This window comes from Pteronotus mesoamericanus, unplaced genomic scaffold, assembly GCF_021234165.1.
Source record: "Pteronotus mesoamericanus isolate MK-2021 breed Mesoamerican mustached bat unplaced genomic scaffold, CSHL_Meso_final contig_74, whole genome shotgun sequence".
In the NCBI taxonomy this organism is placed as follows: Eukaryota; Metazoa; Chordata; class Mammalia; order Chiroptera; family Mormoopidae; genus Pteronotus; species Pteronotus mesoamericanus.
The window spans coordinates 15401695-15417282 of record NW_026555247.1 but is presented as its reverse complement, the minus strand read 5'-3'; the positions used below and the strand labels follow the sequence as shown (position 1 = coordinate 15417282).

At 33.4% G+C, this 15588-nt stretch overlaps 1 protein-coding gene across 3 annotated transcripts in view; it reads left to right on the top strand.

Moving 5' to 3' along the window:
- The window catches only part of NOL4 (nucleolar protein 4), a 293679-nt gene that overhangs the window by 96216 nt on the left and 181875 nt on the right, over positions 1–15588 (top strand). For all 3 annotated transcript variants that reach the window (XM_054583511.1, XM_054583510.1, XM_054583512.1), the window contains exon 5: positions 4104–4236. In XM_054583511.1, the coding sequence (XP_054439486.1) occupies positions 4104–4236 (133 nt within the window). The remainder of the gene's footprint in view (positions 1–4103; positions 4237–15588) is intronic.

The following is a 15588-nucleotide window of genomic DNA, read 5'->3' as shown; positions in this document are numbered from 1 at the left end:
TGTTATTATGAAGCTATTATGAGGAATAAAAGACCAAAAATAGGCTTTAGGATTACAAAATATTGTATCCAGTGTAAGATCTATTGACCTTGCCAATAAACTGTTGATGAAGTTTAAACTGGAACAGACTTTCTGGAGAAGAGTTTCATAATAATTATTTAAAAATTTAAGTTATTTATATTCTTTGACTAGAAATTTTAACCAAGAAATGTGACATATGAAATGTTATGTATTGGAATATTTAGTGCATTGCTAATAGTGAATGATGGGATATACATACTTTCAAGATCTAATAATGAGGAATTGTCAAATTTGTACTATCCAATATGGAAGCCACTAGCCACATGTGGAATTTAAATTTAATTAAAATTTAATTAAAGTTAACAAAATTAAATATTTCGTTCTTCAGTCACACTAGCCACATTTCAAGTGCTCAATAGCCAAATATGACTAGTAGTCACTGACTAGGGAATGTTATAGAGCCATCCCACCATTGCAGGACGTTTTCTTGAACAGCACTGGCTAAATGATCAGCATTAGCAGCGACAGTGGAGCTTACCGAACAGCTTGGTGCAGGGCCCTCACCCCAAGATTATAATTCTAGGTCTGATGTGTGGTGATCTGAATTTTTAATAAGACCTACACTCATGTACACTAGGATTTGAAGTGATTCATTTCATAGAAATGCTCATAATGGAGACTTCAAGGTGATTTGAGCCTACAGTGAGTGAACAGCAGGACAAAGATGAGATAGGTGGGGTGGTTTTCAAGCAGTCTTGTGGGCAACCCTAAGTGATTGAATAGCTTCTGCATTACTTGGTAGACATCGGTTGCCTTGGATATCATTGCAAATTTATGAGCAGAGAAGTGGCATATTATGAAATGGAAAGGTTAATTTGGTAGTAATTGATGAAGAGGACTGGTGGTGAAGAAAGTGAAGGTACGTAGGTAACTAGGAAAATATTATTGGGTCACTCAGAAAATAGAAAAGGAGGTCTCGATCAGTGAGACAGTAACGATGGAAATCAGGAGGTATTTGGAGACTCTCTAAAGGTAAAATCTGGAACTTGAAAACTAAAATGAAATATGGGACAAATTAGAGATCTGAATTTTACAGAACTTGTCAAAATAGAAATGAAAGGTCAAAAATAACATTTTTTTCAAAATAAAAATAAGTGCCATTTTTAAAAGGGGAAAGACTGGGAAGAAAATTATTACAATCAAATATATATTCTAATTCTTTAAAATTAAATTTCAAGGAAGCAGAATGGTGGTTAGCCTGGCTTTTGTTATCATGAGATTTTCATCACATAAGGAATAAGGTCATATTATAAGATGTGGAGAGACGTTTTCTCCACAGGTCATCATACAAAACAAAACCAGAGGGAAGGACTTAGACGAATGACCTAAAGATGATCATGAATAAAATAAAATACTTATATAAATCAAATTTTAAGATTCCTTACCTTTAAAAATACTCAGTAATTTCTTCCTAGAGGCATTAGCATTATCTCTATGTTGATAATAAAAAAAACCCATGATACTATATTTTACACGTATTGCTACCTTTTATTGAAAGATAATAATTTATTCCACTAGTAATAGAGTAGAACTTACTGAATGAATGCATGTACTTTAGTTTCATTAAAGTCCTTTGTAAATATAAGCAATTGGATAATTCATATTCTAATAAGTAGTACAATTGTGAAAAGCAAATTATATTTCATAGGAAATCATAGAGGAAAATATTTAAAATAATCATAATCATTAAGCCACTTGTGTACCTTAAAATTATGAGTTTTAAAAAATAAAAATAAAGAACAGGTACATTTGGTTGCATAATTATTTTAATCTATTGTCCAGATATCTTAAAAAATATGCTGACAAGAGTGTCATTTAATGGTTATAGAATTTTATTGATTATTCATAATGTGCTATAGCAGCTTATATAATCATTTCATGGAACAGAGACAGTGACCTGGCTCTTTAAACACACATATGCACACTCATTCTCACATATACATACATTTTACACACATACACATGCATTATCTCAGATGGTGTATATGCACACATGCACCATGGAAACAGTGTTTTAGTAGGTTACATATAGTTAGCCATTTCTAGTATAAATAATAAATGCTTATTATAAAGACAATGTTTATGTAGAATACAAACCTACTTTGTAAATGCATGTTGCTCATCTTTATCATTATATTTATTTCTGTATGTGTTCATATAATAAATATGAATCTTACCACATACTGTAGAATTTTAAATATATTCTACACAACAATATCAAGTAGTTCTGTGCTTATCTTAATGTGTATCTGACATTGTTCTAACTACTTCAAATAATATATTCCCTCCGTCCTCATATAGCCCTAAGAGACTGATACTATTATCATTTCTATTTTATAGACGAGGACATGAGGCACAAATGGTTAGGTAACTTGCTTAAAGTAACACATCTAATAAGTGGCTGAATTTGGATCTGAACCTGGCAGTCTGGCTTTAGAGAATATACTGTAAGACACTGACCTCATGGGCACTATAGTGTATATATACTTGTAAAATGGATATCTATGCCATAGCTATGTGTGCATATATATATATATGTATATGGTACACATTGATAACATTGATGTACACACTTAGTTGTGTTATTTTTTTCTCCTTTTAACATATATATTTATTTCAGATGCTCTAGATTTTCTAAGAATTTAGATAGGACAACATAGTGTACTGAGAGAGGATATGTCACCAAGAGACATCTATGTGGCATCTAATAAATTATTTTAACTGTTCTGTTTCTCAATTTTTCAATCTGTAAAATTGGATGGATCCTGGAATCTAACAGTTTGTGATGAAGATGAAGTGAGTGAAAAATATAAAGAACAGTGTTTGAAACATAAATAGCAGCACTGTTACTACTAACTATTATATTAATGTTAAAGTTTCATATCCAACAATGACAAATGAAAATCAAACCTATTGATTTCAATGGAATATTTACAATATTTTACACAGGTTTCTCAGGCATCCTGCTTACAAAAGCAAACCATTTGTCTGAAGTCAGTTCTCCAAAAGGAGTTTGCTTCAGTGAAATTACTATTGAAAAATATTTTAGATTTTGTTTAATATTTGACAGGTTTTGATAAATTGGCCATTTGGCAAACAGGCCTTTGGCTAATTTAGCTATTAGGTGAACTGGCTTTTGGTAAATGCATCTTTCACACTTTACCTAGAACTCGTTTTTGTGTTCGCAATAAATTTACATTCACTAATAAAAAATATGTGCTGGGGTTATCTTTCTCTCCAGCAATGTGGGCTTTGAATCTGGCCACATAAGTCTGTTACTAGAATCTATGCTGTTTTCCAATGAAAAGTTTTTGGTTGAGGTTTTTATTATTATTTTTATTGCAATCTAAGATCTGTACTTACAGAAAGTTCTTTGCTAATTAAAAAATGGTGATAGAAAGATTCTTGACTTTGGGTGGCGAACACACAGTACCGAATATCATATCAATCAAATTTAGTGATTATTCACATTTATAAATATTCAGTAATTTCTTCCTAGAATGATTAACATTATTTCTATGTTGATGATAAAAATCCCACAATATTATATTTTGTAAACTTTGCCACCTTTAATTGAAAGATAATTTATTCAGTTAATAATTAGAATAGAACTTATAGAATGAATGCATGCCTTGGTTTCATTAAAATATACATTAAAGATGATGTGTTATATTGTAGAAATGTACACCTGAATCCCAATAAATTTAATAAAAAAGAAAAAAATCCATTCTTTTGTAATTCAGGATAAATCCCCAACTATATCCTCTCTAAACATGTTCTTTTACTCTTTAAATCTGCCTCTACAAAGATACATTGCTTGAATCTTCACAAGTCTTAAATTCCTTGTTGGGAGAAATTATTCTGTTACTTGTTATTTCAAATATCAATGTGTAACACATTTTACTGAGTTCTGTAAAAGCTTACATACTGGCTAAACTCTAATTGACCCTAATGATAAAATGGTCACTATTTAAATGTATTATATTTTATGATGCTTGATGATGTTTTAAAATCATTTTCAGGATGAAAGTTCAATAGAAAGTGATGAATTTGATATGAGCGATTCCACACGGATGTCGGCCGTGAACTCTGATCTTAGCTCCAATCTTGAGGAAAGAATGCAGAGTCCCCAGGCGCTTCATGGCCAGCAAGATGGTAAGCCATTCAGACTGAACAAACAAACACACAAAACCAGAACAAACAACCCAGAGTCAGAATTTATTAGAACAGCCACCTCTCACTCTTGTCTCAATTCCTTATCTGTTTCTTGGGGACTTTTTCTGTGTACTCAGGTTACATTATCCACTTCATTATTTTTGGATTCAAGTAGTTTGTCTAAAACTGGGGTGATAGACTGATTTATATACAGATGTTAGTTATAAAAATCCAAGCTTGCCCATGTTTTGTTCCCTAAACTTAAAGTGTGTCATATCCATGTACTTTGGGTTTCTAGCTTTGGTTTCTACAGCCATCACACTTCTGACTGAATGAAGAGTTTAAATATCATCAAAAATATAATTTGGACATTTTTATTTTACTAAAAGACAAAGTGGTAACTAAAAACAATTGATATAAAAGACAATTTTATCGGAGTTATTTTGCTCAGTAAGAAGATTATTGCTGGGAATTTGAGATACTTTGTTCAGCTGTAAAAGGGAGAAAGATCGTAATCTCTTATTTTCCTTGGTCCATTAAAGATTCCTGAATCACCCCATTGTTTTTGATAGAAGAATAACTGGGTCTGTAGAGAAAGTAGATTTGGTAGTTGGAACACTCTAGGTCTAATATTTTCAGAGATCTTTAAAAACTGTCTTTGCACATTTTTGTCTTTGTAAGTATAAACTTAAACATGCAAGTAAATGTGTTACTTGGGTAATTGTGGATGAAAATTAAGGATTTAAATAGAAGGAAACTGCCCAATTTTATTCAACTTTAGTTTATTATTACTGTAATAAGTTTACATGAATTTTCTGTGACTGTATCATTTTGTGCCTACATCTGTAGAGAGGGAAATAAAAACCTTTCTTTGCTTTCTTTGACATTTGCTATTAAAAACTCATTGCAAAATATTGGTGCATTTCTAGCTGCTTATTAGTGTTCTGCTTGTGCTGTCAAGGTTAAGAAATCCCTGTTTTAAGCATACAAAACCTCCAACAGAAGGCAGGAAAGGTTTCTTTTCAACACTGCAGATGAGTTTAAAAGATGTTGGTGTTTGTTGGCATGTGTTAGGAGTGCATTGATCAGTGATTTTAAAATCACAGCTTACTCGCCATATAGTAGAATAGCTGTTGTAGTAGGAAGGACACAATTATTTGAGAAATTTCTAAGAATGAAGTTCTTCTGGTTTAGATATGAATTATCATTTTTCTTCTAATATATGTAAACTTGCTCAGTGTTGGATTTTTAATGGAAATTGTATTGCACTAGGATCATAGAATAACTGGGAAAATATATATGTATTTCTCACTCTATTAATATTTACTTATACATTTTTATTAAATTTATTGGGGCAACATTGATTAATAAAATTATATAGGTTTTAGGTATACATTCTACAATACAGCATCTGAACATTGTATTGTGTGTTTACTACCCCAAGTAAAGTCTCCTTCCATCACCATTTATCTCACCTTTACCTTCTTTTACCTCTCCCTACCCCTGCTTTCCTCTGACAATTACTGTTGTCTCTGTCCATAAGTCTTTCTTTTTATTATGCTTAATCCCTTCACTCTTTTCACCCAGCCCCAAACCCCCTTCCCTTTGACATCTGTCATTTTGTTCTCCATATCCATGAGTCTGTTTCCACTTGGCTAGTTTATGCTGTTCAATCATATGTTACTTGTCTTTCTCTGACTGGCTTATTTCACTTAGCGGAATACTCTCCAGGTCCATCCGTGCTGTCATAAATGCATGTTTATATCATCATCTTGTTGAGTCTATAATTTTGGAGAATTTAAATAACAAGAAAATGTCTCTTATGATGTAAACTTGTGGTTTTCTTGATTGAAATTGGCAGTTGTGGATCATTGGCTAAGGGACAGCTGATGATATTTAAATCTACATTGATTTTAATACAATGTGGCAAAATGCCTTCAAATATGACCTGTTCTTAGGAATATCCCCCTCTCATCATGCTGATATGCACTTCAAGGATAAACACCTATCTAATTGTTCTTTCTCCATCCTAAGCCTAAGTAAGCCTTTTCTTATAGGTTAAAGGCCTTTGCCTCACACTTCTCAATGAGTTTTCTCTTGAAATTACCTCCTTTCTCCATCATGGGTTTTACCCATGATCAGCATACAAACATGAGTATATCATAAATATCCTCTTTAGAAAGCCTCTGTTGACCCCATCATGCCCCTCCATTGCATTTCTCTCACCACCCCGTAACACACTTCACGGTGAAACTCATTGAAAGAGTTGTCCCATCATCTCCACTTCCTCATCTCTACTTTTTTTTGGCTCATCTCAGAAGTTCATCCTTGCCTCTCTACTTTACTTGTTTTTGTGAATATCACCAGCAATCTTCAAGTTGCCTGATTCATTGGTCGGATTTTATTCCTTGCCTCCTTCAACACCAACTTTAAAGGAAAATACACTCTTTGTTTCCTTGTGGGCCTCTTCCTCAATAACCTTTTCCATATCCTATTCTATAGATGTTGGAGTGCTCTGGAGTAAAGTTCTTAATTCTCTACTCCTCAACACCACTCTCTAGATAATCACACTAAACCACGTGGCTTTCAATACCATCCACACCTTGATGAATCCCATATATACTATTTTAAGCTTGACATCTTCTTGAGCTCAGGACTATCTTCCCCTATCATCTAAATTGTAACATTTTTTTTCTGAGGACTCATCACTGTATGAAACTATATTATTTTTATCTGTTAGCTCTTTTTCTTCTAGAATGAAAAGATCATATTAATTATGTATCCTGTTATGCTTTTGATTTTCTTTTAGTTTCTCTGAGATAGTTCTTAAATGATCCATTATTTAAATGATTAAAATATATCTTTTTACCATAATTAGGATTTGTGACATCTGTTTTACATCTATTCTATGCTTTCTCTTTTTCTCCTTTCCCCTGACAGTAGTACTCTCTGAGGTGTCCTTCATAGTGGCAAAATACTCTATCAATTCTTCTTTTCTTGTACTTAAACACACATGCACATAAACATATATACATACTCAGAGGACTTTGTCACCATTATTTTATAAAAATAAGTTCATTACACTTACACTATTTCTGTACCTTTCTTTTCTCATCTAATATTATCTTACTTTTAGAGCTTCCTGTATGCTGAAATATGTATATATAATGGTGAGCAAAAAAAGACATGGTCCCTACTGTCATGTAATATACTATCCAAGGGAATAAAAGTATACATGATACCATTCACATTTGGTTAGAGTTCATCAAACTAAGGTGAGAAAGCTCCTGCTTATTTAAAAATAAGAATTCATAGCAATAAAATTTTAATTTGTGCCTTTTTCTCAAATCAGTGCGGATTCTGAGTGCTAGGTCTAAATTGGGGCTGAATAGTATAAAATTTTAAAAGTTAAATTAGAATGTTCTATTTTTTTAACATGAAGTAATTAATGTATTAGTTTAAATAAATTGAAATAGCATGTAGTGATTTTTAAGAATCCTTCCCAACAATCATAACACAGGTAGTTAGAATAATGTCTTTATTGGATGCCATTAAAAATGGAATAAAAACCATGTATATTCAATTTTCATCTCACTGTAGTTATGATGATTTATAATCTATTCAATATCAAGAGAAAGAAAGAATATAAAATGGATATCATTTTAGAGATATAAGTTTCATAATATAAACTTCATAATGATGCAGGGGTGGACAAAAGTACATGAAACAGAGTTTATTTTTGTATTATTTATTTATTAATTATTGTATTAGATTATTGTATTATTTTCCATATGAACACCTGTAAACCTACATTGCCCCACCCTGTATGTATTGTTTGCATATTGGATTACAGGAGGAAAAGAAGGGAAATGTCTTGCCATCAGGCTAGATAATCAAGTAAAAAAAAGACAAAAAGACACAAACTAGAACAAAAAAAATTTAGAGAATGGATTTTCAAGATGGTGGAGGAGTAAGTAGAAGTCACACCGATCTCCCAGGACCCACCTGGAATTACAACTAAATTGTGAAGAAATCACCTGGAACAAACAGCTGAACAATAGCGAGAGAGGAGCCTTGTAACCTTGGAGACAGAAGAATTGGCCTTAGCGCAATCTAACTGATAAGGAGTGCGGTAGAGACTCGAGAAGGTGGGTGGGGTGCCCACAGGTGGCAGCACCAGAAGGATATTGAAATAGCCAATTGGATCCCCCTGAGAAGAGCAGGGTCTAAACCAAAAGTAGGGAGCTCTAGCCCACAACACCAGAGCCCAAAGGGTACACAGAAAACAGCCAGCTGTGAAGAGCGGCAGGGTTGCTCTCTGCCAGAGACCAGCGGCTGGAGATGCAAAGAACTGTTTAAAGGGCCAACGCATAAATTCTTATGTGCAGCCACTTACTGTGGTGTCCAGCAAATGCAGGGGCAGAGTGGGCTAGAGATCCTGAGGAGAGACTGGGGAAGGAGGCTTTGGGGAGAGAACTGACAGAGTAGCCGGCTGGATCTTCGTGCTGACTCATCCCCCATGCGGCAGCAGCCATCTTGCTCAAGCAGACACCACTCCCCCTGAATGGAACTAGTGTCAAAGGACCCAATAGCCCTGCCCCCAGGTGGGATTCCACCCCACCCTGTACTATCAAAACCACCTGCTTAGTGCAGAGAGGCAGCTACAGACAGTAGATCCCTGGCTAAAGGGGGCACAGAGAGGTCTGGAGACACTTGAGGAGAGACAGAGGTTTTGGGGAGAGAACAGAGAGAGTATCTAGCAGGATCCCAGTGCGGATTCCTCCCCCATATGGCAGCAGCAGGAGAGGACCCAATAACCCTGCTCCAAGGAGGGACTCCACCCCACCCTGAGCTGTCTAAGGTGACCTGCTGAATGCAAAGTGACTAGATTAACAGTTGAAGGAGACAGCCACAAACAGTAGATTACTGAAAGTCTTGAACAGACTGCCTAAGGTCAGACAGGAACAGCATCTGACATCATCAGAGGCAGATCCAGAAAGTAAAAACAGTGGTCTCCAACCATAGAAGTTCACATTACAAAGTCAGGAAATCAAGACAGATCAATTTAAGAATCAGAAGCAAAAGAGAAGAGTCTCACAAATAATGGGAAGACAAAGAAATGTGCCCCACTCAAAGGGAAAGGAGGAATCCCTACAAAGAGAATTCAATGAAATAGAGGCAAGTAAACTATCAGATATTGAGTTCAAAACAACAGTTTTAAGGAAGCTCAATGAGGTTAGTGAGCTCAGGGGGAATTACAAAAAACTACAGGGAAACTACGAGGAACTTACTGCAAACTACATCAGCATGAAAAAGGACATAGAAATTATAAGAGGCAAGAGGAAATGAAAAATACAATTTTTGAATTGAAGAACACAGTCGAAGGAATCAAAAGCAGACTAGATGAAGTGGAGGACTGAATCAGTGAGCTGAAAGACAAGGTAGAAAAAAGCTCCCAGAAAGAGCAAGAAAATGAAAAAAGACTCAAAAAGAATGAAGAGGCATTGAGGGAAATGCAGGACAACCTGAAACGTAATAATATCCATATAATAGGGATACCAGAAGGAGAAGAGGATGAGGAAGGGATAGAGAACCTGTTTGAAAAAGTAATGATGGAGAACTTCCCTAATTGGAGGAGAGAAAAAGTCACACAAGTCCAAGAAGCACAGAGGGTCCCATTCAAGAGGAACCCAATAAGGCCCACTCCAAGACACATCATCATTAAAATGGCAAATATCAAAGTCAAACAGATAATCCTAAAGCAAGGGAGAAAGAGGTAGTAACATATAAGGGAGTCCCAATACAGCTAGCAGCTGACTTTGCAGCAGAAACACTGCAAGCCAGAAGGTAATGGCAAGAAATATTCCAAATCATGAAAAGCAAAGGTCTGCAACCACGACTGCTCTACCCAACTAGTCTCTCAATCAAAATGGAAGGTGAAATAAGGAGTTTCTCAGACAAAAGAAGGCTAAAAGAATACATCTCCACCCAACCAGCACTTCCATATATGCTAAACGGACTGCTTTAAGATGAAGAAAAAACTTCTATGAATACCTAGTTCCTTTCAGAGTTGCCAATATTTGATATTACCAATATTTTTAATACTCATTAATCTGATTGTGACAATGATGTCAATTGTTCCTTTACAATTTTTGAAACTAAACCTGTTTTTGTATATTTTTTCCTATTTTTATTTATTTTTATAAAAGCTTTAAATGACTTTATGGTATTCTTTATCCATTTATTGATTAAAGGTTTGAAGAACTTTTTCCCTAAAAAAACAAACAAAAAAGAAAAAAACCCTATTAACCATGTTTTAGATGTGTTACAAATACTTTCCTATTCCTTGCCCTTTAACTTTTTTATATGTATATTACTATATAGTCTTAAATGTTTAATATAGTCATATTGTCAGTATTTACTTTGTAGCTTCTAGAGTTGAATATTTTACTTCAGGTCATGAAAAATATTAGTTCTATTTTCTTTTAAAACTCCTTAGATTCTACATATTGATTAACTCACCTGAATATTTCTTGTATAATGTGTGAAATAGGGCTCTATATTTGTTTTATTTCAAGTAATAGTGGTTCATGCACTTTATTTGTTGAATAAGCCTTATTTTCCCCATTGATGTGAAATATCAACTTAGTCATGTATTATATTGTTAGACACACATATATGTTTTTGTCTAGAATGTTCATTATATTTCATTGATCTACTTGATTATTTCTATTCTGGGGTCATATTGGTTTAATTGCTGAGACTTTATAATGGTTTTAAATTTTTTTCATATTTTATAATTAATTTTGACATTTAAAAAATAAATAAAATCAATCTGCATTTAAGAAATAAAGAACGAATGAAAGAACAAACAAGAGAGATGGAACTCCTACCTTTTGCAACAACATGGATGGAACTGGAGAATATAATGCTAAGTGAAATAAGCCAGTTGGTAAAAGACTAATACCATATGATCTCACCTATAAGTGGACTCTATTCAACAAAATAAACTAATGAACAAAATAAACCATAGACATGGAAACATAGAGCAGACTGAAAGTGACCAGAGGGGATGGGGAAAGAGGACAGTGATGGAAAGGAGGGGAAGGGACTAGACAAAAATCATGTATGAATGACCCAGGGCATGGACAACAGGGTGGGAATTGACTGTGGGAGCAGGGGATGGGGGTGGAATGAGTGGAGGGGGGTAAAGGGGTAAAAATTGAGACAACTGTAATAGAATAAACATGATTTATAAATTAAAAAAATTAAAATTAAAAAATGTAAAATAAAAAAAATTTAGAGAAACATGCTTCAAGATTGATGCATAATATTTAGCTTATTTTAAGTTTATAATGCTTTTCTAACTCAATAAAAACATAACTTAAAAAATGCACAGAAGGTGAATAGGAAGTATTTTACCCTCATTTAAAGAATTGATAAATTGAGTAACATAATGTATCAAGCTATTTAAAAAGGTTTATTTTGTAGACTTAAGGTAATGCCTTGAGGTTAAAATCATTTAAAGGTTGTATAATCATTTTTACTCATAAAAGCATAAAGTCTGTAAAGCTGTTGTGAAACTGAGGGAGTGGATAGTGGAGGGGCTCCACTATGCAATGGCTGCGTTTTATGTTATGGGATTCCACAAAGCATTCCTGGACCAAAAAGCTTAAACATGCTCTGTACTCAAATGTTCATCAGTTTGTAAGTGTTCTTGTTCTGCCATCCATTTAAATGTACTGTAAGTAGAAATGTTGTCACGTAGGCTTTTGTCTTTAAATCCTAGATCGCAGAAACTTGTGGGAGTATGGATTAGCTCCAAAAAGTTATCATAATCAATTACTTACTTTATTGTGAATTTGAACATTCTAAAAACAACTGATCTGTATTTGAGATTTGTTTTTGTGTGTGTGTGTTGGCTGAGGTTATTTATTAAACGATATCTGGCAAAAGAAAACTGTCAAATTTAGAAACAGACTCAAACATTCAACTTCATTTGATAGAGAAATACTTTTCTAAGAATTATTTTAACTGGTTTTCTGAGTTAATACCTTATTGTAAACTATTAATACTTTTGTAAGGGAATATTTGTGCTTTACTAAACTCAAAATGATTATTAAATCACAGCAAAGGATTTTTATATTTCAAGTCACAGAAATGTTCTATTTTTCTCTTTTTGCCTTCTTTTTAGATTATAGGAATACAAAGCAAAGTTAAGGCATACTCTCAACTCTCTACACAGGAGCTTAATAAGCTTCAAAACTAAGGGATGGCAATAGGAAAAAATATATCCATTTTTCTTTAGCCGTCGCTTTCCATGACTTTGGTCACTGCATCTCAGAATTGCTTTTAAGAGAGTGTCTTCATGCCCTTTTATTGTCTTTTGACTCAGTGGACTGATATACAATTTTTTTAATATAGTTTTTATTTGCAGTATTTTGTACCTCATTAATTTATCAAATAATAGCTTGTTTATACATTTAAACCTTAACAGTGTCCTGTGTGCCAAGCAGAGGGACGTGGTAATATCTAGAAACAAGGAAACAGGGAGAAGGACTTGTGAGTTAAAAAGTTTCTTAAAGATTAAGTTCATCAACATTTATATCACCTTCTACCTGTGATGGACTGTAATAAAATATGTTCAAAGCTATTTTTTCATTCAAAAATGTATTTGATAATTCCATTAGCATTTAGAAATTCATAGTTTATTTGTAAGAATTTGAAACCTCCCCTTTTCTACATAATACTTGTATTCTAGAAATATTTTGATATATTTCAATTGGTCAGGCCATTTTTGAAAAAACAGGAAAAAGAATGAATTGGAGTTTAGTGGCTAACCTGCACACACAAATATTAAATTACAGTGTTTGTGGATGGATAGGTAGATATTACAAAATCATGCTTAGTTATAATAAACTTGAAAGGACTTTAGACTTCACTGCAGAGAATAGGTTAATTTTTTATCATAAATATCAGTTTATGGAAAATTAAGTGATAATGTATGTTATAAATATAGGTTAAATATATATAAAATATTTATATATATAAATAATAGGTAAATATTCTACATTCAAGATGGCTTAATTGCTTCCCTTTGAGTGAAATCATAATTTTTTTTTAAATGTTGTGACTGTTGGAATCAAAAGGTCAGAAGACAGTTATTGAAACTTAGAAAAACATCTTGTTTTGAATCTCCTTGGGCAAAACCAATTAATTCCATTGCTGTCCACTTAGTCCTTCAAAGCCTTGTTAGACTGTATATCAAATGACCAAAACAAATGCCCCCTCTTGAATCTGGAGTCAGATTCTTTCTTTCAGGGATGCTTAGGCATTTTGTATGATAGCATGTTACTCTAGGACCCTTTTCCTATATTATACTCCAAAGTGTACTGTTTGTTGGAAAAAAATTTCTGTGATAAATATTTTTCCAAGATTCTTGGAGCGCCTTTGCTTATGTAGTGGGGATCTTTGCCTCCCTCTAAGACTTATGTGAGCAAGGCTTCACCCAAAAAGGAAGCTTGTTCAGGGTTTAGGTAGCCAAAATGGAGGCAGATGTCCCATTCAGAGAAATAATCCTAAGAAGTGTCTTATGTGGAGCTTTAAATGTACTTCGACAAAGGTAAGTGGTGAGAGACTCAGTATTTCATTATTCATTCAACATTTATCTCGTGAACCCTACAAAGAATCACACAATGGGGTTACAGGAATGAACGTGACATACTAGGTTGAACAATACAAAATTGCCAAGCTCTACAGTAACTTAAAATGCAACATGAAGAGTATGAAAGCAAAATGTTTTTGAAATTGGGATATATTTCTGTTTCAGAACAATGATACATGCACATGTATGTCCCGTATATTTTGACTTGTACACTTGTAAAATGACCATAGTCTTGATTTGAGTGAAAGCACAGAAGGAAGTAAATGAAGAAATAAGTGATAAGTAATGAGATAATTGAATGGGGAAAGAGGTGTGGTAGTGGGAGTTTCACTTTTTCTTCTTTCCTTATTTAGATTTTTGGCTGAGTATAGACTCCTAACTTGAGAACTAAAAAAAATACATACCGTATTTGGACATGTGTAATGCATACTTTTTTGCCCAAATTTTTGAGGGAAAAATAAGGATGCACATTATACATGGGTAATGCTAATTCTGCATCTATATACATGTTTTTAATTCTTTTATTTATGCTTATGTGCTAAAAGTTTAACTCTAGAAAGCAATAATAGTATCCATATGCAAAATAATACCTTGGAAAATGATAACCAGTTTTGTTTTGAAATATGAATAAATAAATAATTAAGCCAAAAATTAAAATGGAAGATTTTTTTCCTGGAAGTCTGGGCAAAAAACGTGGGTGCGCATTATACACAGGAGCCCATTGAAGCACAGCAAAATATGGTATTTATGGAACCCATCTCAGGTGGGATGGGCAAAACTATCACGTGGAAAGGCATGGAGCCAATGTTCCAGACCATACTTACGAAGACGTTCTCCGTGAGCTGCGGAGTGCCAAGATGGCAGCTGTGTAAAGGGTATTGAGCCATGTAGGTGGAGTTCATGCTCAAATGCTATTTTTGGCCACCATTACCTTCTGCATTACCTGAGTGAAGATTAACATTCATGTTTATATGGGTTTTAGTTAATACTATTTTCTGAGTTACGACAATTGTTAGGTATTGCACTTCTTTAATGCTTTTGAAAGTATCCTTTGATTAGTCTGTTTTATAGTTTGCAGTATTATCTATCTGATTATTGCACACATAGGATTTAATTTAAGAACACACAGAACACAAACACATAATCCTCTTTTACTGCTCTGTGTATATGTGAATAAAATTTTAGTAAAAGTATGTTTGTGCCTAAAATTACATCTAATTTAGCTGAATAGGATACTTTCAAGTAAATATTAAAGCATATAAACCAGCAATAAAAGCAACTACTATTCACCATTTAATTTAGTTGGAAAATCTAATAAAACATGTTTTTAATAAAAATGATGTAAAACAGTATACTTAATAGGAAATTAAAGTTAGTGGTTAATTTTTTATGATGGTGAGTTTTAATTAGAAACACTATTAAAGTTATTTTAGGCTGAACACCAAATTCCCTACCAAGGTTATATTTTCTTATCTAAGATATTTTCTTTGTACTACAACTTTGTTTTCCTTTAGTGGTTTCTAATTGCTTAGAAAATTTTGCATAGAGCAAAATGATTAAAATAATGGAACTATTTTTTGTTTTTGCATAAATGTAATAAAGTATTTCATTTCCAGAATTGAATCTGTTCTTAAGAGTGTTATTCTTCTCAATTTTTAAGTTGCATGCACTTCTGGATTTAAAATACC